Below are 26,138 nucleotides of genomic sequence, written 5' to 3' on the forward strand. Positions count from 1 at the left end.
GCAACAGTCATTCAAGTTGATGCAACCGTCGACACACAAATACACAAAACCCTTCTGCCGTCCAAGCGTTGTCACTGTCCTGTTGATTCGTGGTCATAATAATAAATCTTGCTTTCATTTTCCGAGAGCCTCCACCTCTCTTGTTAAGATGGGGGAGGCCCTCGTTACTCTACTAACCGGGCTGGAAAAGACAATCGATCGCCTCTGGGAAGATGACCGGCGAGTCTGGCTTCGATTTCGATTCCGCCGACCCCCCCCCCCCCCACCCCTTTCCCTCTCTTCTCGGTGGCTATTCTCATTAGCGCCGACACGGGCCGGAATGCTCAGCTGGAGCTCCGTGAACCCAAAGGAAAAGTAACCCGTGTCTACACAGGGGGAATAATTATCGTCCCTTTCAGAACCGCTGCAGGAGAGCCTATCACAAAGAAGGAAAGGGGAGGGCGGTTCAAGTGGACCGATCCATATGGTACGGCGCACTTCCGCATAAATCTGGCATGGAAATCAGGAGTGATTATCAGGGATAATCAAGCATTCATTCTCCTCCTGTTGACCAAGGCGGCGGTGTATTGTAATGAGGCGGGATGAAAAATCCACATTCTGTGGTCACTCCCATACACACTTAAGGGGGGGATTTACAAGTCATCGCTTCAAGGAGTGGGGGGGGGGGGGGGGGGGGGGGGGGATGGGGGTTGATGGGGCTAAAGCGCTTGTTTTATGGCAGCGGATGTGGAGATAAGAGAAGATGACAGTTAGAAGCGTGAAAATGCCGCTTTCCTTCCTCGCATACATTTTAAAGGGTAGAACGTATTACGACCGGATCCCGATAATGACATCATTTTTTACGACAAAGGCACCTCACGCTTGTTTCTTTAAGTCTCCGCTAATGCAAAATGCTATTTAGAGAGGGTCTGAGTGCAATAGTTGAGGGAGGGTTGTATTTAGAGAGTGAACCCCCCGCCCCCCGCCCCCGACTCCACCACAACCACCTCGCCCCCTGATGCACTCAGACCTCATGTTTGACATAATAGACATATATTGTACGACTAAATTCTCAAAAAGGGAGGGGTACTTGCATGCAAGTGTACTAAAATCCTCATAATGGAGATGTGATAAAAGATGTTCCAGCCTCTCCTTAAAACCCACAAAAATGGTTTTGTAATGTTTTTTCTTTTTTTAGAAAACGAAAATTCACTCTATAGCATTGTACCTCATAAAGCCTATGATTAAAAACAACGTAAAGAATGAAACAGTTTGTGCAGGCCACCTGCAAGCTCCCCCTGGTGTGTGCAAATTGGCCACCAGGGGGCGGTTTAAAACATTCATGAAGACAACTTTCAACTCTCAAGACTCAGCTACTTCAGTGACGCTAGTCGTTTTTCACAAAGGAAAATATTGTCATATTGTTAGTCTAAATGAGTTGCTGCACCGTTGGTGTTTAAACATGTTGCTTGAGCACTATACCACTGCCACATAGCTGCTATGTCAACCCGTCTATGGCGTTTAGCATCACATGTTAGCATTCAGCTAGTAAACAATTCTTTGTCGTGAGTTGTGTTTGACGCAAACAGCCAGCTGCCAAACTGCTGCTTGGTGTGAAGTGAGTTCACTTGAGTCCAGCTGCCGCCAAGCAGCGTTCATATCACATATTTTTGCTCACAAGTCAAAGCAAAAACTAATTCTAATTGGCAAATTGTAAATTCTAAACCATATAAATGAAATGAGGATTTGTAAAAGTATGAAATCCCCAGAAAAGAACTACATTTTGCTAGATTTTCAAATGAAGGAACACTTTTTATACGAAAAAAAAAATCTTGATGCATGCTCATTTATTTGGGTATTGACATCATCACAATTGAAACGCGTGAAATTCCACTGAACTGTAAAATTTTAAACCATAAACCGAAAAGGGGATGCAATCAAATGGTCACATTTTGTTCCAAAGTTGCCCAAATTCTCATAAAAGCCTCAAAGATTTTTTGTTCGAAACTGCAAAAAAATTCTCATAGGGACCCGGTGATTTTGTAAAATCCAAATCCTCACATTGAACAATATTTTGTACCAAATTCTGCTAAAAAAAAAAAAATTCTCATAGGGACCCGGTGATTTTGTAAAATCCAAATCCTCACATTGAAAAATATTTTGTACCAAATTCTGCTAAAAAAAAAAAAAAAAAAAAAAAAAAATCACAAGAGGTAAACATTTTTGAAGTCAATTCTCAACAGGGAAGGCTGATCTGGGTTATTAGACATTATCTCCCTCGCCCACTCTCTGTTGTGTCCATTCCGGCGTGATTGACAGAGCTCGATCTGCAGCAGCAGGATTAAACCTATCAATCACATAAGGCTCGGAGACAAAAAAAAAAAAAAAAAAAAAAAAGAGAGAAAGAGACAGGGGGGAGAGGGGGTGAAAAAAAAATCAAGGCAGTAAATTCAATTGAGAGCACACGGAGAAGATTGAGGTGAAGAAATATAGGAGGCCATTACTGGACGACTATAGGGGCTGTAAGGAAAGTGAGGCCTTGCAGCGAGAGACGACTCCATAAATTCATATCAAATGACTGCAGGAGTCAAACATCAGTGAGGCTACTGTAAACCCGTCCGCCGCTTGCCTTTGTGATCCTTTAAAGCGCCATTGTGCTCACTCAAGGACGGCCCCCGTTTTACAGTGGAAAAGTCCTCCAGATAACAAATCACCATAAAAAAAAAAAGGGAGGGGGGGGGGAGGTTAAAAGTGCCCCAAAGTCTGTTTATGTAGCTTTTGCTTCATGTTCATCACCCAGCAACTTTGCATGAAGGTCAACGCAAGGCTCAATTTAAAGAGCGCCCAAGTCCCAGAGCGTCATCCAATGATACTAAATTCTGAAAAGGGAATGAGATTCGGATAACGATGACATCCTCCCAACACTAATATTTGAAATTCTACTAAATCTCTCCCTCTCTCGAGAGAGAGAAAGTTTACTTCTATGACTTGTTTGGTTAACGATTCAATACTAGCAATATTCAGTCGTTTTGTGCTCAATTCAACTATTATTTTACTACATTAGAAACGACTGTTCAAAAGTTTACGGGCACTCAAATAATTTGGTTTTCCATGAAAACACAACATGTCCAACATAGACCGTTAAAAGGTTTGGGGGGTCACTAAGAATTGTAACGAATAGAAGTGCGTGAGTAACATTCAAATGCAGCAGACAAGCTTTTTACTAGAGATAGACCAATATGCTTTTTTCAGGGCCCATCCCGATACCGATTATTAGTAGTCAAGGTGGCCGATAACCGATTTGGAGCCGATATTCATTTTCAGTGAAAAGGAAAATATTGGCATCAAAATCTAAGAAAAATTTACTCTTAACTTTGTTGTAACATCTTAAAGCATGTTTATTGAACAATGTTTCAGCTTTGCATAATGTTGATTTTTTTTTTTTAATTATTATTTCAAGACATTTTTGAAAATCTACATCTCTGTTATAAAATTCGAACAAAAAGTTCAGGGAGCACCCAGTATTATCAGAATGTCTTAAAAAGGGTAAAGGAAAACTTAAACAATAGCTCCATGTATTTTTCTACAGTAAATGAAAATTTCAAAATGACAGAAATGTTAAACTTTCACATATCTTTGTTTTGATTTCCACAGTTTTAAATTGATTTATTATCGGCCAGCAGAGTTTTAAAAAAGCCCGATGCCGATATCCGTCAAAAAGCCAAATATCGGTGCCGATAATCGGTCCGGCCGATAATCGGTCTTTCCCTACTTTTTACTCTAACCATAAACACAATAAAGAAACTATGAATTTCTATTGAATTTTAATATGGCAATTTTTACCTGGGAAACAATCAAATACTGCACAATTGTTTTGTGCGCAAAATCCAACTGAATCTTTACCAGGGAAGACAATCAAATTCTCATCTCTGGTCAAATCGGCCCTGAAGCGTCTTCCTTTGTCATTTTCAGACTTTTTTTTTTTTTTCATAACAGACACGCATACCCAATTTCAGGCTGCCAAGTGAAACTGACATCAGGACGCCGAATGGTTCAGAATCAACACTCACGCTTAATGGTCAGCTCCCCGTAGTTGGACACGCCGACTCCTTTGTCCGAGTGGACGATGCATCGGTAACGGCCCGAGTCCCCCTTGGTGGTGTTCTCCACGTCAAAGGTGCCGATGAACCGGCGGTTGTTCCACGGTTTAGTGGCCTTCATCGGGGCCTCCCGTCCGCCCATTCCCTGTTTGGACACACGCAAACGAGTGCTTTCACCTTGTGTGTTGTAGAATCTTTACTTTTGTTTGTTTGCCTCGGTCGCAACTGTGAATGATACATTAATCACACTGCAACGCGCAGAGAGGCAGCAGCTTCTCCCCAGCTGTCACCCCTTACAGCGGGCAGATGGGGGGGGGGGCATTTGTTCATTAGAAACGTTTCTTCACCGCTGTCATCGGGCTGGGATTTGGCCTAATGTTTGTTTTGCGGCTCTGGCGCTAATGAGGACGCATTTGTGAAAATGATGGAGTACCTGGCACGGGACCTTTAAGCCCGCCGATCACCCGAGTGACGGCGCAAGTTAGCGTCACAGGCCGAAAAGGCTCTGGCTGCCAGATGCACTACCTTTGTCGCTCGGATCAAGGTCGACCGCAGGCTGCTGTGTGCCGGATATAGAAGGCACTCTCCACAGAGCCGGCGTCTATGTGGGTTAAGAGCATACGGCAGTGAGCTGACACCTGTAATCCCCTGCCTGCCAGCCAGCAGGTTACATACAGGATGCAATGAAGCAATGTGTGAATGTCACAGATTGAACTTGAGACTTGTCACTCGGATTTCAAGACAAAAAAAAAAAAAAAAAAAGGGATCTCGGAGGTTGTGTTACAGTCGAAATTACAGAAAGAGAGACAGAGTCAAAAACAAAATGGAGGAACTGTAAAACTGAATTAAGACCAAAGCTATGTGAGACTGAATCAGGACCTGGACTGAAGCAATGTCAGACTGAGTACCATGGTAAGTAAAGACCAGGGCTAAGGCGAGACCGATTAAAGACCGAGACAGGAGATCAAATAAAGACCAATACAATATGAGACGGAATAAAAATGGGCAATTTGTGGCTAAATCAAGACCAAGACAGGCTGTGTGAGTTTGAGTCAAGACCAAGACCAGTGTATTGTGAGACAGAGTAAAGACCAAGACTAAGAAAACGTGAGACCTGATTCAAGACTTAGACCAAGGCAATGTGAGACTGAATCAAGACCTGGACTGAAGAAATGTCAAACCGAGTACCATGACAATGTGAGACCAGGTAAAAACCAAGACCAAGGCAATGAAAAACAGACCAAAGACCTCGACAATGTCACACCGAGTGAGACCAAGTAAAGACCAGGGCTAAGTCAATGCTAGACCAAATAAAGTCCGAGACGGAGGCGAACGAGATCGAGTAAAGACCAACAAAATATGAGACCGAATAAAACTAGGCAACTTGAGGCTAAATCAAGACCAAGACAGGCAGTGTGAGATCGAGTCAATACCAAGACCAGGGTATTGTGAGACAGAGTAAAGACCAAGACCAAGGCAATGTGAGACAAAGTCAAGATGAAAGACTGAAACAAAGTCACGACGACTCAAGACCAAGGCGGCGGAAATGTGAGACCAAATAAAGCTTGAGACTGAGTACAACCCGTGAACAAGGCTCTGCGATTATGTGCAAGTGAGACTAAAAGGTTACCTCGTGCAGGTAAATGAAGAAAAGCCTCACCTGAAGCCAGAGGCGGAAACTGTCCCGCTTGCGTCCGTTGACGGTGCAGTGAAAAGACGCCGTCTGTCCTGCGTTGACCTCCACTCCCTTTATCGTCAGAAAGTGCGGCGTGTTCACTGAGATACAACCAACAAAGACGAGATTTTTAACAGGCGGTTGCGTTGAATTCAAAGGGAGATTAGATTGTGGAGTTGAAATGTCAGACGCTTGTGCGCTGCGAGGGAATTTACAACTCCTGTGGCGGGGCTCGTTTGTAAACGTGGGTCGCGCAGGCGAAGTAGACTTGAACGGATGCCGCACTTAGACTTTAGTATGTGCTACCTCATGAAGTCTCAGGGCTTTGTGAGGAAGAAGGCGGCCACCTAAATCTCCAGAACGAGACACAAGAGGCCGTTCTGCTGCTAATTGCATTGTCGCTTTACTTCCCCCGCACACTGAGTTAATGATACCACTCTTACAAAAGTATTTTCATATTGATTCTTGGGGATTAGGGCTACGGGTAGGTGGTAAAACTCGGGCTCATGGTCAAGGTGAGGATTACGGTTATAGGGGTAAGGGTTTGTGGTTCGGTTTAGAGTTCAGGGTTAGTGTTTGGGGCAAAGGGTGCAGTGTTTGGGGTAGAACTAGTTTTAAGGATTAAGGTTTATGGATTGTACTTGGCGTTTGGAATTAGTCAGTGTTACCGTGTGCCTAATAAAAGAAGTTCTGGAGTCCTGGGTTAGAGTTGGGGTATATGGTGAGTATTCTAGTAAGGTTTGGTGTTAAGGTTTAGGACAATTAGCGCTGTCGTTTAGCTTAATCCCAGCACTGACTGCAACAAAGTGTTCTTACAAAAGCATTTCTCTCCATTCCAAACTATACTCATTTTCATTAGCACATTGGATATTCTGCGGGAAAGAATTTATGTGGAACATTTTTGATGAGTCCAGGGAGAAATAGGGCAATCTCGCCGAGCGACCTTGATTTGAAACGTAACCGAATCTCTAAAGACTGCGGGGAAAAAAATCTAATTCTATTGCTTTCATCGCTAAGAGTTCCACTTGTGCTTTTGATTTCTTTTTTTTTGTACAACCTCATCCTTCAGCGGCGTCCTCTGTCAATCCAGCCACTGCCAAAAAAGACAAGTCTATTTTTTTCCACACACTTTAATGACGGGGGAGGGTCACAGCATAATCAACACCTTTATCTTGGATATCTCTAACAGTCAAATAATTAGAAAATAAATGCTTTCGTGGTGTTGCCCATCAGTCAAAGAGAGCTGATTGCCTCTAAGAGGAACATTGATTCCACCTCACACTTTACCCTCGCATTTAAAAATTCATCACGTCGCAAAAGGCATCATCGATTGCCGTGGATGCTTTCAGATGCAGCGCGTACAGTTGTACGAATCTATCGTATTGACGCAACAGTTGTAGGAATTGGGCCACTTTCAAATGGTTAGCAAGTCATTAGCATTTAACAATCAGAGTGTGATACTCGTTGCTACTGTATGAAGGGCAGAGCAAAGTCTAAATCAATGGATGAAAACGCATGCGAGCTATTGATTGAGACTTTGAGATCAGAGTGTGAAACCCAAACACCAGCCACTTTCACGGGGTTGGGGGTAGAGGTTAGGGGCTATGGTTGGAGGTTGAGACCGTTGCTCACTAAGCGGCGAAGGTTGGCGAGTGTTTGCGCACGGCCCGAATGTTGATTTTTCACCAGGGTTCCTTCAATGTTGCAAATGGTCGCAAAGACGTTCGCCAACAGTTTTAGCGGTCGCAAACCGCTTTTCTTTCTATCTATCTATCTATCTATCTACAGATGTACATGAGCTACTCAAATTTGGATTATTTTGTCATGTGTTTCGCTCACATTTGCATGGCAAAACTTGATGTCTTTTGCGGCGGTAAACGTACCTCGTTGCGACTTGCTGGGGACAGGAGGTGCGCTAACTCTATCCAAGGGTTGTGTGCCTTAAAGGTTTCAGGGAGACGTTTTATTTTAAGGTCCCCATATGGACTCACAAGACTCAAAAGCACACAGATAAATAGTGAAATCCTGACAAGGCCTCACGGTCCCCGAAGCAGCGGCCCAAAATCTGCAGACGGAAAGTCCTAAATATGCCGGTTCTTGCAGTATACATCCGGTAATACTAACAGGAATTTGAACGCCTGAGAGATGAGCTGCTTTGCTGAAGATCCTTTAGGGATGAAAGAATGAAGATGGTATTTGTTTTTCATTCAACTTTCGCTCTACAATCTCTCACTCCGACATCCCGAGCGAACGGTATGCTCGTAAATCTTAGGGGAGCTACAAGGAGAACGTTTTCCTGCCGTCCTTTGTTTGACGAGTGGGCCTTGAAGAGAACAACAGTGTATATTTGGAAGGGTGTCATGCAAGGGACAATGGCTTTTTGATGATGTTTTATGATAGACAAGAAGAAAAGGGGAGGGGCTCACTGCACTGATGGCCTTGGACCAGGACGTCTTTGATGGCCAGCATGCCGCGTTGCCCAGAGGTTACGGCTTCGAACACGATCTGGGGAGCAGAGAGAAGACTCATAAGCCGGGGCCATAAAAAAATGAGACGCTACCTGAGTGCTTAGGAGAGAAAGTGAATTGCATTATTTTTGTAATACGTCCACGCCGATGTGCTCTGTGCCACGCAAGACTATCGTTTCGATTTCTTTCCTCATAGTTCTGTTTGCTTTGTAATCCAGTTTTCCATTGGGTTCACCCGTCAAGCAAGGTCACCTTCGATCAGGTTGGTAAATTGGAGTTGCTGTGGATGTTCAGCACTAATCTTCCTTGTCGTCACAACATTTTGGAACAGGAAACAACAGATCCATATACAAAGGAATGCCTGAAATTGCACATGAATGTCTAAATTACAATTTTTTTTTTTTTTTTTTACACGTTTATTGATTTACATTCTTTTTATTAGGTTTTATAATGTTTTTTATTTATATTATATTCTCTGTAGAGATAAGAGTGATCTGAGCTGCAAGTGTGGTCTCGGAATGAATTAAACTCATATATCAAGGTAACACTGCATTAGGGTAAGGGGTTAGGTCTAGGGGTTAAGACTTCTGACGGACTAAAATGACAGACTGATGATTATAATTCAGTTCGGCATGAAAAATGACGAATGACGGAGGGATACCCTGGCCGCTGACGGATGACGGACCAGTGAAATTTAGTAAAATGCCCCAACTATTTAGTTACTCCTAACTCTTTGGTTAGTTTAGTTTTAGGGTTATAGTTTAGAGCTAGTGATAGAAGTTAGAGTTAAGGGTTAGAGTTTAGAGTTTTTGCTTTGGATGTAGTTTCCTCATTTAGGGTTTGGGCCTCCGTACTAGGGACTACTGGCTAGTGGTTTAGAGAGATAGGGTTAGAATTTAATGATAGACTTTACGGCCAGTGGGTAGGCTTCACAGTTAAGGTTAGGGTAAGGGTTTCGGGCTAATTTTACAAAGTTACAGGTAGGGTTAAAGTTTTCAATTTAACCTCAATCCAAACTGAACAACAATAAAGCATTGCGGCGCTTGTCTATTGTCACATTTGCACAGCTGCTATGTCAAATGCTCCTCCTCTATAGTATTAGCTATCTCAGTGCCAAACTTTCTAATAAAGCATACAAGTGACCCCGTTCTGAGGCACAAGCTGTCGGGTAAAAAAAACAAATGGCCAACAGGCCTGTCTGAAGGCGTGTCCCTACAGAATGTCTGAGTTATTTACTTGCTGGTGTACACTTGCGATAAAAAAGGAAACAGAATGTCCTCGCCTTCCAAATGTCAGGGTGGGGCGCACTAAGTCCTTTTACACTCCCTGCCACTACACATGTCCTGCATTCCATTAGTCCATACATACAAACATATGTATTAACTGGGCATGTTCTTGCATTACGACACCGCACTCAAAATGCTGTCCCGGGGCTTTCGCCGAGCATCTCGGATTCCTTTTGTAGCCTCCAAAATGCGGCAGCGGAGACACTTCCCATTGTCGTCGCGGAGGCCGGATGCCTTCAGATAAGGCTGCCAAATTATTAATTCCGCCTCGAATATGAAAGCGAATATCTGGGGCCGCCAATGATGGCCTCATTATGGGCTAATTTAAAGGAAATTAAAAGGCCGAGCACTTCATGCATTGCCATCAGACAAATGAACTGGACCCCGCCGCCTAATTGAAATCCTTTTGTTTGCGGAACAGACATCAGTCAGCCCGTCTTAATAGCCGCGATATAATTGATTCCGGCGTCGATGATAGCGCCCGGCATAATTGGGCCTGACCTCGTATTCGCGAGGGGGATCGCGAGCCGCAAACGGCGTCGGCGCAGAAAAGTTCAGCTGCCTCATTTGTCAGAGGGGCGGGCGACTCGCCAACGCCGCCGTCACCCCACTCCCGAGGGACGTTGCTAAGTAGTACATTACAGTGGGATTGATTAGCTCTGCCATCGGCCCTACTGTATTGAAATCAAGACGGATGAGCACGTGGGGGTTTTCCCACAACAAACCGCGGCTCAACACGCGACCGAAAATTGTTCTAAATGCTCGGCAATTAAAAGTTTTCTGGATGACCCGGCGAATAAGTACTTACCCAGGGCGTGGTAGCCTAAAAAGCCTTGCTGGTAATTAAAAAATAATTACGAATCAGGTGGCTTCCCTTTGACAATTGTGTAGGTTACCAGGCAATTAAACATACCTATAATTAGTGCCGTGTTGTTAATTAGAGACAGTTCCAAGCGGTTTTCGTGGCTGCGGGTTGTATGGAGATCATTACCCTCTCCGTTCCGTCACGCAGCGCTGCGGCAGACACGGTTCATTTTCGATTCATAGTTTGGTCTACAAATAGTGGAAAATTGGGTCGAACAATTACTGTAATGTGATTGTTCCTTGCCAGTTAATCATGATAATTGCCACCTTTCACATGAGGAATATTCACCTATTTACATTTTTTTTTTTTTTATTGGAACCGATTCCCGGATGTTGTCAGTCGTGTTCCTTTGCCGAGGCCATAGCTGCTAACAGGAAGTTCTTTGACTTTTGAAGATCGGAATTAGCCTGGGTTTGTAGCGGACAAAGTTACGGAGATCCTTCACCCTACGAGTACGTTTTTTGCTTTGCCGAGTGACCTTTTTTCAACATCACCTGTGAGCTCTTCATTGTTAAGGGTGCTGTAAAATGAGTTTGAAATGATAAAGTGTTTTGGGATGAAATTTTGAGGTAATATGCAAAATATGGGCAACCTACTTCCGCAAAAGAGGTGATTTAAACATCTACAATGTCTTCTGTCAGTAGCGCCCAGTTAGTTTTGCACCTGGGCCTTCAACGTGGGATTTAAGTGATCTGATCCAACTCTTAATAATACCTTAATAATACCGCAAATCAATGTACAAAAACACTATAGACTATAACCACAAGTAAATTGAGTTGCAAGCTTCGGAACAAATGTAACTGTCGGTCAAGGTACCACTGTACACGCATCCTGCTATTATCTCACGTTTTATTCCGGAAGCATTTGACCAGACGGTAATTGCATTAATTTGTCTCATAAGACTAAGGCTGCTGTAGATAGTCAAAACCTCTCAACTGTTGCCTCTCGCTCTCTAGTGTCCATGCGCCTCTCATTAAGTGCCCTCTCCTATCTTGTGTTCGGCAGCGAGAAACTCAGCAGTGTCCCTTGTTAACCGAACTATCAGGCTGCCTTTGGTTTCCCCTCTTCACCACCGCCCACCCACCACATAATGAAATAATTCACCGACGGAGCAGCCGGCCCCACCGTCTGGAGGTGAAGGGGTCTCTCTGCATCAATTAACATTTGGTGGGCTCGGGGAACAAGCCCGGCGAAAGACTAATAGGGAGGCGAGTGTGAAATCACCCTGCCCCGGCCGCCGGTGATGCGCACCGGTAAGTGAAAATGAGTTTCAGAAATAGGGCTGAGATGGAGGAGCGAGTGAACAGATTACCATGGATACAGAGGTAGCCTCGGGAATCAATACGAGGTGCTTTCAATGGGACGCTATTGTTTGGGTCTCCTCAAAAGAAGCACTGTGTCTGGCTTGGTCTTGTTAAGAGGCTTTAATGACTTTGGCATCATCACAAAAGCCCCGTGGCGATGACTCGTCTTGTTATTTATCATATAAGAAAAATAGGGAACACTCGGGATTTCCTCACCTGGTAGAAGTTCGGCCAGTAGGTGCTGACCGCCAGCTCCACCTGACCCCAGGCGCGAGACGCCGGGGCGGACACGTTCCACACGGGCATCCCCATGGGGCTGTTGTTCTCTTTGATGTAAACGTTCAGGTAGCCCGGATGGCTGTTCTCCCGGCCACCGATGTAGTAGTGGAAAATGACACAGTGGGTATCGTTCTCCCGCAGCTGGGGGGTCAGCAGTAAGGCCTTCTGCCCGGAAAAGCGTCCAGAGGTGTTGACCATCATGAAGGCCGCACCTGCAATGTGGCCGACGGGGGACGTTAACCACTTGAAAGGTCTTGTACAGCCACCTTCAACGGACATCTGGTACAGCTCCAACCTCGTGGATTTGCGTTATTACAGTTTCACTTTTTTTATGGTGAGAAATCAAACGTCACTGTCACTCTCCCGATTATGGCCTTCTCAGACTACGCCACTTTTTTGTCGTTCACGATGGCCGCGCTGTCAGATTGCCAGATAATATCCTTCTGTGTCTTGGACCGGGCGAGACGTCACACTACAAGTCCGTCACCGACTCCATCCCGCCCAATCGTTGCGTACTTCTGTCAAGATTCCGTCCATCGGCGCGGGAGGCGGGAGACGCAGCTGTGTTGTCATGCCGATGGAGGTATTATGTGCATGTACGTTTGTTCTCTGCTCCGAAAAGGAAAACAAAAGAAAAAAAAAGGTGACTATGGACCTGTTCCTGGATGGTGGGGAGAGGGCAGTCTGTCTATTCTCCAAAAAGAACTTAACGGAACACATTTGTTTAATGACACACACCACGTTTGCTAATCAGCTACTTTGCAGTTAGCAAACTTAGCGTGAGTTGAAATGCTACTTTCCCCCTACTGTCCGTTCCTTTTTCGGCATTTTGATTTGTTCGTATGTGCACGCTACGTCCAGTCTGTCATCATAAGTAGATAGGCACTGTCTTCCTATTGGTCAATGCCGAAGAACCAATCAAAGGATGACGTAGGACATACCACACTTTGCGCCAAGACGAACAAACTCTCGTGGTGGTGGTTGTGAAGCGTCCCAGACGCTAAAAGGCCAATCGCTGAGTATGTCGCGCCACACGGGCTACGATACATCCAAATCGGCTACGAGACACTAGGTTTGTCTGTGACACGTCTGTCGGCCCAAAATCAGGTTACATTCGTGTAGCCCGACATCGGCATTAAGCATGATCCATCCTTCAAGTTTAAATTTGGTAGTACTCGGACAAACTCTCTAGGATTTTCTTTAAAGGACGACTGGAAATGGCCAAAATAACCTTGGAAGGGCCAAAATGTCAGAAAAGGTTTTGGGTGTGGTGGGTCTACTCATGAAAGATGGTGTTACTATGTTACAAAAAGAAATGGTCTGTGGGGGTGTTTCATGGCAAGTCATTCAATTTTGCATGCTCCAACCACACGCAATGGCAAAAAAAAACCCATCAAATTCTCACAATTTTGCTTTGCACAACTGGCTATAAATGAAACCCAAATTTGGTAGTAATCGGACAAAATCTCTAGTACAAAAAAAAAGTACAAAAAGTAAATTGCCAAAATCATCTTAGAATGATTTTTTTTGTTTTTTAAACAAAAATGGCAGACTTCCTGTGTCTGTTCAGGCTTGGCTTCTTCTTGTGATAGACATGCCTAGAAAATGTTGCTAAGGGAAACTGGCGCTTAGCGGGGTGCGTTTATGGCCAGGCATCAAACATCGCTGCCATTATTCTGCACACATAATCCAAAACCCCAAATTCTCCCAATCAAACATTACCCATCCGTCTATTCCAAACAGATCAAATGTGGTTATAATTGGACCAAATCTATAGGATGAGTGCTTCTGAAGGACCCCTGCAAATGGCCAAAAACGACTCTAAAATGGCTTCTTCAAGACAAAATAGACTTTCTCTCTCTGTACGGGCACGGCATCTTGAGACTTTTTCAGCTCATCGACTCATGATAGACACGCCAACGGCATGCGGCTGAGGAAAAATGGCTTGCAGCCATGGGATGGGAGGGTTGGTTGGGTGGGGGGCGGGGGCAAGAAATAAGTTGAAGACTCTCTCGCCGTGACTCCCTTCTACGCCTCCCCCTCACTCCGGTTTCATCGTGTAAACATGACGGAGCCCCTCCACCCGCACCCGCGCCCCACCGGCTCGTTATCTCAAGTCGGAGACAGATGGAATCGTCGAGCGTTACAAGCGCGGCACAACAAGACAAGCGGGGCGCGCTCGACTCATTGACTGAACAAATAGGCTATTGTGAGAGAGCGCCGGGCCGGGGCCGCCGATGCACTCGGCGTTATTCGCCCCCATACCCCCCCACCCCCCATTTTAGCGCCGGTGCGCCCGAGCCTGTCGCTAGATGTTGACTTTAAAGTCAACAGCGATTCTAAGCGCTCGGCTCCGCCTCACACAGCCTCACATCGGCGAAAAAAAAAACGGACGATGGCAAAAACGAACGTGTCATCTTGTCCCTTTGCCAGCATAATACTTCTCACTTGTGTTTTATTGGCACCACGCGAGGGGCATTAGTTTAACTTTTAATATCCAACCCAAGCAATAAAAGCTAAATGGGGGCACGTATTGATTTCCCATCACATCCGCCTGCTCTCTCGCTAAAGGAAAACAGTCCCCATGAATATCTTTCATCTTTAGGCTGGCCTGTTTTGTATTCTTATTAATGGTAATAGTCAGAGAAGTCAATTTATCAAGAGATAAGAGCATTTTCTCATTAAGGCACTCGGTTCTCTGCTGACTTATGAACCAGCGTTCTCTATTCTGCTGTAATTATGGCTTTAATTTAGAACTGCTCCGATAAGATAATACTTTATTCAGTGGAGGTACTGTATGTACAATTTATGTTAAAAATGACCGTCGGTTTCAAGATGAAAAACAAAATCTTCGGTCCACATCTACAGTCTTCGGTTGAGTACTGCGCCGCCAGATGGTTTTGAAAATCCAGCCCAGGAAACAAGATGGACTCGGAGTCACGAAATTAAGAGCATCGTCTAACATGGGTAGACCAAATGACGTAAGACCCAATGCCTGAAAAGAGACGGTTTGCTGTTTTGGGTGATGGTTGGTTATATACCCAAAAGTGCATAAGAGTCACTTGGGACAAAAATGATATACATTAAGAGAGATTAGGTGCCATTTTATATGGCGCAACGTTTGATGGGGGCATCTCTAGTTTTGTCCCTCTTGGGTTGGTAGTTTGAAGACTTAAGGGGCTGTGGACCTGGAAGATGGTCAGTTCACTCAGAGCGGCAGAACCGTCTAGGGATCGCAGCTACAAAAATCTGAGAGAGGCATCAGATGGCCCCTCTTTGGGTGGCAGTTTCAAAACTTGGGCAGGGCTTGAGGTCCTGATAGAGCGACCAAAATTAGAGACATTTGAGAGAGGAGAGGCCCTTTAGCAAGGCACCCCATATGCTGGGGGTGTCACTCCACTTGTGCCATCCCTCTTTGGTGGGCAGCTTCAGTCTTTTTCGAGATTTGATGCTTATTGCGGATCTGGGAGTTGGCTAGGTCAATACCCAGAAGAGATACTCACAATTACAGAAATTTCAAAGACTCGCATTTTCTGGGGGGTGTCACATAACTTGTTTGGTTGGCAGTTTTAAGACTTTAGGGGGGCTTTGGGAGCTGGAGGGTGGTCGGTTTAATGCCCAGAAGAGCAAGACCGCTAGGCACCACAATAATGGAATTTTGAGAGGTGCCCTTCAGTAAAGCTCGACTTTTGCCGGAGGCGTCACATCGCTTGAGTGGTCCCTCTTTGGCTGTCAGTTTCGAGCGACCTGGAAGTTTGTTGGTTCAATACCCAGAAGAGCTAAGGAGTCACGAGGGACCACAATTATAGTCATTTGAGAGACAAGGTGCCCTTTCGTAGGACTAGCTTTTTTTTTCCTGGGGGCATCGCATCAGTTGCATTATCCGTCTTTGGGCAGCAGTTTCAAGCGTGGCGACCTGGAAGTCGGTTGCTTGGCGTTTTGAGGAGCCACTCGGGGCTGCGGTTGTGGGAATTTGAGAGCCGGCAGTTCACTGGCGAGGCGTCCTGGAGCAAGGTGCCTCCTTTGCCGGTGGGGCCGTCACATCACTTGTGCCGCCTCCTCGTGTTGCGAAACCTCCCTGGGGTTCTGAGTGTAAAATGTAATTACCTCCAAAACTATTAAAGGATCATTATTCTTCTCTTTAGCGGATGCTCCGCTTTAATGGGAATAAATAAATTGTGCTACTCAAGAATGTACCTTCTGCGCTGCTGTGGGCCATTATTACCGTGGCAACCGAACAAACTGCAGGGATGCAACGGCTCCGGAGATGACCCAGAGCCAGTTAGTTGTTTTGTTATTTTTCCTCTCCTTTTTTTGGGAAGTCTTCGATGAATAAGTGATGTTACAGGTGCAGCGCAGCTCGGGAGAGACGAAGAAGGTTGGGAATGGCCATCTGGTATTGCGAAGGTGGGATCCGGAGGCTAGCTAAGCATTTCGAGCCAAAGACGACGACGATCGGTAAGTGCTCCTGATGAGCACGGCGGCCGTAATTACGATCGCCCCCGCGTGGCTCATAGTTGTCATTGGCGTTCAGTTTGTCTATGATGAAAGCGTCTTTATTTCTGGAAGCGGGAGAGCCAAAGAGGGCGGTCGGAGGCGTTTCAGGTGTCGCCTGACGTAAGATGGCGGCCGGCGTTTCGTTAATAATGCTCGGCCATCTGCCACGAGGCGAGGCGTCGACACCCCTCGACGACTTGATGAATTGTTGAGTTGCGGCTCGCGTTGCAGTGCCGAACCGCCACGCCGACACTTCAGCGCAGCAGCAAAGCACCTTTTGTTTGGTAATTAGGGAGGAAAATATCACAGGCGCACAGCACAGTGCACCACCTTCACTTTTTTTTTTTTTTTTAATCACCCTCTTAATGAATAAATAATAACACACAATAGGTGGACATATCAGGGAAATTTTGAATTTTAATTGCGTGAATTCAACTAGTTGTGTCTGCCCATCAATCCAATGCGAAATTAAACATCCGAGTAAAGATTTTCCAAGTATGTAGTTAAATTGTGGCAGCACGGTGGAAGAGCGGTTAACACCTCTGCGTCACATTTCTGATTTTGCAAATTAGCTTTCGGCGACCCCGGATTTTTTGTCAGACGCGTTGACGACGCGATTTTTGACATTCTGCAGTGAATGTTTCATGAATTTTTTGTGATCTGGATGAACAGTATCGGTCCATCCCTAGTCGACCGATGTTTCACACCTGTGTAAACAGATACAAAACAACACGGAAACGAACACATCAAGATATGGATTGATGCGGTATCTGAAATCATAATTTAATTCAGGGCATGAAAAGTTCCAAATTTCGGCATGAATCCACAACGGATTCCACACAATCTTCATAACAGTAGACAACAGTGACCAATGAACTGAATCAAAACCCCTCCCTCGTCAAACGTCAAAGGCACACATTTCCCTTCACTTTCTCATCTTCAAGTGCGAAGAGCGGCAACATTAACGTCAGTCTCATCTGGAGCAGGGACACTTCATTTTCTAATCTAATTCATTTTTCATAGCCTCACTGTGTGTTCTGCACCTCGTCATTGTAATGGAAGGTGAAGGTGGCCTACATTTGTAATCATCCGAAATCGGATGGTCCAAGTAGCAGAGTGAGGCAGCCTTGAGAGCACGCTCTATTTTTAATTGATCTTCAACACGCTACCATTAAAGGCAAAAAAAAAAAAAAAATTTTTTTTGAAGAAAAAAAACACACCCGCAGTGCATTAGCACAGCGTTACCATAGTGTCATTATCTTCCTCTCGTGTGCTTTTGCTGGCTAATTAGCTGGTGGTGGTTGTGGCGGGTCCACACAGTGGAGGCCGAAGACTGAATGGCGGAGGCGATGGTGCGAGGATGGCGGGTAATTGACGGGAAAACTGTTTTTTTTTTGTTTTTTTTTTTAAAACAATTTTTTTCCCTCTTCTTGCTGGTCACTTTACTGTCACTAATGATACACTTTGATTGAATACAGTACAGTGAAGTGCACGTCCCGAACAATGAAAATTTGGTGCCAAGGAACTATGTTGACGTGAGGGGAGAAGCTTCATTATCAGGTTCAAGCAGGGGTCGGAAGAAATAATGATCTTGCGTCTTTTTTGCTGTGTTGATACCGTTTTTGCTCTTGACAAGCATTAAATATTGATCATGTTTAACCAGGGCGGGGCATGCAATTGATATTGCACAACATTTATGATTGAAAAATCTTTTCGAAAAATGTATGTCTGTCTTTTTTTATGCACTTACATGACACCCTTTTTCATTTTTTTCTCTTATTTTTATTTGATTTTTTTCTTATATGTTCGAAATAAAACGAAGGAATGGAATGATCATCAAACAATACAGTATCAATACACGTGTCAAATCTGGAACCGATTTAACTCGGGTTGTGGTGCGTCAAAATATCTATTCCATTGCGCCAAGTGAGTTTTGCTTATGATTGAGTATAAATACACTTCAAACATGTAGTGACAAAATATCGAACTTGTATCATTTTCGTTTACTACAGTATCCGTGGGAGTCTAAACATGAGAATGGTGCGCTCTTACTCAACAACAGAGATTTAAAAAAATGCAATGGCAATGATCAAAGTCTACAGTTAGAATGGTATTTAGTTGAACTTGGAGGCCAGTGATGCTCAGAGCCGAAGACATAATTTGCAATAATGACAAGCACTCATTATTTCTCCTGCGCTCAGGTCCTGAACTTGCAGAAAATCATTCTGTGTGCGGTGGCGGGTGGCGGGGACGGGGGAGGGAGTGGGGGATTGAATGAAAATGAAGGGGCGCTCTTTAAACCCCAAAAGCCTGCAGCGGGTCTCGTTTGCTCATAAAATTCAGAGAGGTCGCGGCGGCAGAAAAGCGCGCTTGCCACTCGGGAAAATGTCAATGAAGACGAGGCCGTCCTGTGTGCCACCAATCAAAACGGCTCCGGCTGCTAATGTGGCCCAACACGAAAGGTGGCCTGATGAAAAAAAGACGGCGTACGTGCTCACCTCAAACCGTCAATCAGGACCACCGGTCGGGCCCACTTCCTTCATTTGCGAGCGACAATTTCACCCCCGTTACATGCATGGCCAAAATTCCCGAAACTTTTGAAGCCGCGCACCCCCTTCAACATCCCCACGCAGACAGTACACCCCTTCGGCACCAGGCAAAAAAATAACCTAGAATATAGTCGTTAAAAAAAAAAAAAAAAAAAAGTCCGATACTATGATGCCGATACCACATTACCAGCCTGACATTCTGACCTTGAGTCTGTGGTTGGTGTGCAGTTTGACAGACAGCAGACACTCCTTCAAAAAGAGACCGGATATGCTTGTTTCAATTTGTTTATCCAAAGTGGGAGTAAGTCATAAACGTGCAAGTCACAAAGCCACTGTGGAAGAAAATCCAGTCAAGTCGAGTTGCCACCAAATTTCAAGCAAGTTGAGTCATGTAAGTAAAGCCAGAAAAATCTTGCTCAGTCACATATATTGGAGTGATAAAATGTTTTTTCACTGATCATAATACAAAAAAAAAAAAAAAAACGTTTTCTCTAAAAATGAAATGAAAATGTACATATTACAGTGGAAAACTACTTCAAAGTATGACATGAATGTATACACTTCAATTAATCAGAAGAATGAATATTTTTTGTCATACTGTTGATAAATAAATACGGAAATATGCTGAATGCGAGCGTAATTGTCTAATCGTCAGATATAAAAACGATAGCCACCCTGGCCAAAGCAGACTTGAATGTTGCTCCTCTCTCATCTCCTAACAGATTCAAACCACATGTGCAACAAGAGAGAATAAAACTTTGCACCTCCTACATGCAAATTGTCAATGCGAAAGGGAGCTACGGTGTACTTTGATCGGAGAATCATTTTTTTTTGGGGGGGGGGGGGGGGGCGTTGGGGGGTAGAATGTAAGATTTCTTTCATTGTTGAGGTACAAAAGATAGATCCTGGGATTCTAAGACGTACTGCAAGCTATTTTCACACTGAGACAGATGCAATGACATCATCAAGAGGCTTTTTTTTATTTTTTTTTAGCTTGAATCAAAATCTATAGCGTAGGCCAAATTTATAGTCTCCCACATGTACCGCGCAGCCCTACTTTGTCGCACCCTTAGTTAATACTGATTGATTAGTGATGCTGTTTTTTTTTTTTTTTTTTTTTTTTTTTTAATGGCTTCAATTTGCCCTCTTAAAATGCAGTAAGGCCGATTGCCCCCGCTGCAACCGATGTCTCGTCGATGGCCCTTTACACAAGAGAAGCTGCCGCGGCGAGCTACCTGTCCGCGTCATTAGCCGCGCTGCACACAATGAAGTAGATATATGCAAATAAGCCCTCCGCGGTAACATTACAGTGTGCAGTCTTAATCCTGTTTGTCCAAATCCAGTTTGCCGCCGCTCCTTATGCATGCGCAAACGTCTCACGGCGTGCGTCCCCACACGGGGGAATTAATCCACAAATGTATCGAGATGACATAATTTGACGTTGGGTTTGGTCCTCTAATCGTATAATGGGCTTTCTCCTTAACCTTGCCAACTCTGCGGCGGGACCTCACACAAACTTGTGAATGGCTCTAAAGGCAATTATCTTATTTTGTGAAACACAGCGCTCCCCCGAGCCGCTCCCTCCCTCCCTTCCTGCTCGTCCCACAGAGGTGAATCCCGTCTTTGGCTGATGTGATTTGAATTCTGATTCAATTCAGGATGCCCTTCCCGTCGTCCCTCCTTCTACTCTTTCGCTGCAAAAGTGCATCCAAAACAACGGAAGACAACCTGTTGGAAGGGACAGGCTGTTCTTATGAGAGTTCGGGGGGGGGGGGGGGTTGTCCAAAAGGTAAACTACAATAAAGATTTTGTTCTAGTTAAAATGCTCTTTAAATATAGACTTTTTAAAAAAAAAATTAAATGTTTACATTATCCGTTGTTGCAATCTGATTTTGTATAAAAGTAAGTCCAAGCAATTTGAGAGAAGTTATTTATTGTGATGATGTTTTGTTACAACAATATTGTTAACATTTTTAAAACTCTAAATTAGCAAAAAAAATAAAATATTAAGCTTTTGTAAAGAAACAAAAAATATGTTTTATAATAATAATAATAATAATAATAAATTGTGAAAAAATACATCACTGTAATTGGGGAAAACAAGTTTTGAATTGATTTGACTTTTTTTTTTTTTTTAACTGTAATTTATCTGGCAAAAATTCTTAGAATTACCATAAACAATTCTTCCATAAAAGGTAAGCCACTGAAATTTGTAAAAGGAAAAAAAGGATTTCCTTTTTCAAGTTACTTGAAAATTATTACTATTTTTTGATCAGAATATTAATCCATCTCTAAATTAGCACAGTAAGTAAAAAAACATTTGTTTTATTTATTAAATGAAGAGGCGCCAATGTTGCTAAAAAAAAAAAAGCCAACCATTACGGGACAATCATCCTCTTACTTCTCTTACTCTGCCAGTACACATATTCCCAAATTGTGCCACTTGACCCATGTGGTGGAAGTCTAGCTTGTGTCATCCAAATCCTGGTACGAAAGAAACAGACAAGAAATTCCGTCCCCTTGGTTGTTTCCTTCGATGACTTCTTCTCCTAATTGCCACATGTGACTGGCAAATGGCCTTGTTTATGCCTCCCTGCAGCTCTGATTACAAGCGTGGGCAGCTACAGGGTGACTCGGACCAATTCGAAAGCTGTTAATACCACCTTAATACCCTGCCTTTTACTTTTTTTTTTTTTTTCGCTTTTCAAGAGAGAGCGCCAGCTGACTCTCCAGAAACCGCTGCCGGGCCCTCCCGTGGGGCTCGTTGCAAGGAATCACAGCAAAAAGGCTGGCGGAAGAGTCTCAAACTGAGATTAATTAGGGTTTGTGTATTGTGCCGGGCACAATGGAAAGCGCTGCTCCGGCTTAATGACTTATTGTCTCGCTCTAAATATGTTGCAGGCCAGCAAATTGAACGTCCTCGTCGAGTCCTTTGTTTTGAAAGCGCAGCCTTGTTGGATAGTGACACCTACGACAATAGTGCAGGACTGGCAGAATGTGGTTCTTTTTACAGACTACATATATACATATACATACATATATATATATATGTGCATATACATATATATGCATATATATATATATATATATATATATATATACATATACGTATATATATATACATATACGTATACATATACATATACGTATACGTATACATATACGTATATATATACATATACGTATGTATATACATATACGTATGTATATACATATATACATATATATATATACATATATAGAAGTATGTAAACAGCTCAAATAAAATAAAAGTCCACAACAAAGCATGATGAAGTGGCCATATGTTGAGCATAAGGTCAAAAACTCCACTTCAGGGCCCGTGCAACCATTCCACTTGTATCAGCCACGTGGGCTCCCTATAGTGATATTTGAAATTATAATAAGCCAATCAATTTTAATTATGTGAGTCTTTCCATCAGTGGCACGCACGCTGGAATTAATTAGAATGCATTGTAGTCACTCGAAGGCCCCCCGTTCTGCTTAAAATGCACAGACACTGCCAGACACCTGAGGAATGGCACTAATGGAACGGCAAAGTTTTCATGTTCTAACAAAGCCAGTGATGGATGTTGTTTTCCTCGCCAGAGGATGGATTGCGGCGGGCCTCGAATGTGTCGGGTGTCCCCTCGGTGACACAGTCAATTAGCGGGGTCCTCGCTAATTCTAAGCAGACTCCCGTTTGCCATGTGTGGCCAAACGCTAAGGAGAAATTACTTTCCACTTTTGATTAATGTCAGGGCACAGGGAGGCTGGGCAAAAGGTCGTAGCGGAATTCACAAGAGGGTGACCTACAAATTAACACCACGCACGGTGTTCTAAATTTTACGCCAAATTACAATGTGGCATGATTAATGCAGCTGCTCCACTTGCCAGTTTACCGCCACTTTGCAAAATAGGGATAACAGATCAAACGAAAAAGTCGGCACGTGGATATGGGCCGGTTACCGAATTCAAGGTTCATTTTTTTTGGGGGGGGGGGGGGTTCTGTTTTTTTCATCTAGGTCGAGGAAGGATATGCAAAAGAACTCACCAAGAGTGGCTACGAGGAGGTAGCACTTCCAACACGAGATCACATTTACAAAAGTGTCACCCATCTCTCTTCAAATAATTCAAGGTAATGTGAATATATTACGATGACGCTGGCTTGAAATGAACATTTTCAACCAACGACAACAGTTACCGTGCCTACAGTTGGAGAAATAAATACTAAAGACTCGCTTAATTCCGAGGCAGACGACTCGCTAACCAGCGAGGTAGCTTGGCTAACGTTTGCGTGTTTCCGCTCTGACATTACTTCACCGAAGGAGAAACACCGTTTAGTCAGTAAGTACTTGAAACAGGGCATTCTAATAAATTTGCGTTTGTGGAATATGAGCAGCAAAATGCACTCGTTTTTAGCCATCTCTGGGGGCGGCCATTTTGTCACTTCTGTCGACTGAAAATGACATCACAACTGCTCACGACGACCAATCACGGCTCAGCTTTTCTGTTTTCTGAAGCTGAGCCGTGATTGGTCGTTGTGAGCAGTTGTGATGTCATTTTCAGTCGACAGAAGACAAAATGGCCCGCCCCGCAGTGATGGCTAAAAACGAGTGCATTTTGCTGCTCAATTTATATCCCACAAACGCAAAATGAATCAGAATGCCGTGTGTCAACGAGTGGGCCTGCTGGGAACATATTCTTATTATTCTTATACTAAAATATGTTTGGGTTGACTTCCGCTTGAAGGGAATATCCCCTCATTGTTTTGATTGTCGGTAAACTTCCGAGAATGGGAGCGGGTTCCAAGAAACCATGTGGCCATGTCGTCCATGCCTAAATGGGCTCTCTGTCAGTAAAAAGATCAGATCATCACCTCCAAGCGTCTTGTTTGTGTCATATTTGATCCCGTGTTCACAATACACCCGCCTTGATTCATGCGATGGCAGCTGGGCAATTTCTAATCACAATCGAAATAAACGACGCATTCGAAATCATCCGGTCGAATGGAACACCTCACGCTGGGTCCAAATTTACCACCTCTGATTAAAAAGCCATTCCGTGCAAGACTTGAGGCACCGCCCCGCCGATTGAGCTTGTCCTTTTTGTCCATTTCCAACCGCTGCGTAATTAGCATGTTTGACTTCTTTGTCAGCACTCAACCTGTCACGTCAAATTGTCACCTCCGCCTCCCTCTCCTCCATTTTGGCCACTCAGAACAGGATGGAGAATTGCAGCGCGCCTGAACGCTGAAATTGTTTGACGCTCCGAAGGCGTTCGGTTGGCGCAAAAAGCTATCTTACCTCCGATTGCGGCCTTGCTCTTAACCCGCACTTGGGAATCTCCGTGAAAATGACCTCTCGCAAGAGATTGTTATCCAGGCATCAACGAGGGTGGGCGGGGGATGGTCGGGCGTTTAACTGAAGGCACCGCCGCTTGAAACGCTTTTTAAAAAAAAAAAAAAAAAAAAAAAAATGCTCGCAAATGTGGGGATATGTCCGTCACTCAGCCTTGAGAATTTGTCACATTTGACACAAAACATCGCAAAGGGAATTGAAATTGAAAATCTGTTGTGGCCTTGCACACACACGGACAATTTAAGAGCTCTCGGGATTGACCTTATAGCCTTGTGTTGCAGGAAAAGGGGAATAGCAAACAATAAAAAGTATTTTGTCTCATGGAAGTACTTCATGCGCGTACACCGTCAGATGTCACACGAATCGATTATCAAATAAATAGATCATTTTGATAATCGATGAATCGTTTGGACCCCAAATTATAGAAACCGGGTCCATCTTTTTTTATATGAACACTGAGCAGAAGCAAGAAAACTGGGACAAACCTCCCCCCCAAAAAAACATTTTTTGTAGAAAATTCTAATTACCAATGTTTGGTTAATCAACCAATTGTAAGCACTTACCCTGTAAATCTTTTGGGACAAACTGCACTCCCATAATCCACCTGATGCTACGGCTAACGCTAACCCCTAGCATTTCATGTCAGTACTCTTCATGGGAAAAGAGCTGGAAAATAATGAGGAATATCCCACTCCCATGTGTTCGTTTTTCTTACTGGTCACAAGACTATAAACAGAAAGGTTCCTGCATAGGCTTGTGAATGAAACCAACCAAGTAGGATTTTTATTTATTTATTTTTTTTCCAACTAGCTTGGCCATCCCTACCTGAGGGCATCCATGGATCAGAGGAAGACTTCTCCCTGGTGTTCACCTGCTCCCAGTCCAAGTCATCGTCTCTGCCTTGGCTGTAGCCGCAAGCTGCCAGCGGTTTCGCAAAGTTACAGTCACCTGCGACAAAGACAAGGAATTTCAAATCATCGGAGAAATAAACACATCTAATAGAAATTGTCCACAGTATTCTTGGTCAGGCATAGGCACAATGTACACCTCTCTGCAGTTGTTCATTGTCGGTAGCTATCACCTTGTCAAATAGAAATAATAATAAGCCACAGAGTCCCCCCCCCCCCCCCCCCCACAAAAAAAATTAATAAAGGAAAATTCAAAAAGAAATAAAACATCCACTCGGTCACTCACAACACATTCACATAATTAATTTGTCAAATAATTTATCTAATGGCTCTTCTCTTCAATTATTCGTAACCATCACATTTCGCAATAGAGATAAATTGTAAATAAACTCTGATATCCTTTATTGTGAAATGAAGGAAAGCCGATTTTCACAATAGCAAAACTTTTTTAAAAATGCAGTTGAATGGGCCAACTTCAAATATTATTGGAGATTGTTGCCATGAAATTTTGGTTTCACCCAACATTTTTTTTTTAACAGTGTAGGAATAAGGGAGAGCAAAAAAAAAAAAAAACACATAATCCACAAAGAGCAAAATTGCTGTAGTTTTAAATTGAGTCTAAATTGATTCACTTTCCGGTTCCTGCACGCCACTCTTTTTTTTTTTTGTTCAGCGTTAATGCTATGACAAAAGAACACTATTGTACTTGTGTGATCGATTCCTACAAACAGCCTTTTATCCCGGGTTACCTTGAAGGCCACATGGAGTACTCGAGCTGTTTTTCCATCCTGAAACAGGCTTTCAATACACTTACCAATCGATCCCAAAAAACAAAAGACCACATTAATCCGTCCCACTTTCCATGTTCCTG

General features: G+C 43.8%; 1 protein-coding gene across 1 annotated transcript in view; it reads right to left on the reverse strand.

The window, feature by feature from the left end:
• LOC147141332 (receptor-type tyrosine-protein phosphatase mu) overlaps positions 1-26,138 on the reverse strand; it is a 156,091-nt gene that overhangs the window by 92,573 nt on the left and 37,380 nt on the right. The window contains 5 exon segments of the mRNA XM_086042965.1: positions 4,050-4,224; positions 5,740-5,855; positions 8,181-8,259; positions 11,894-12,168; positions 25,185-25,307. Coding sequence (XP_085899091.1) covers positions 4,050-4,224; positions 5,740-5,855; positions 8,181-8,259; positions 11,894-12,168; positions 25,185-25,307 — 768 coding nt within the window.

This window comes from Filicampus tigris, chromosome 10 (assembly GCF_054856515.1).
Source record: "Filicampus tigris isolate MCC_2025a chromosome 10, RoL_Ftig_1.0, whole genome shotgun sequence".
Classification (NCBI taxonomy): Eukaryota; Metazoa; Chordata; class Actinopteri; order Syngnathiformes; family Syngnathidae; genus Filicampus; species Filicampus tigris.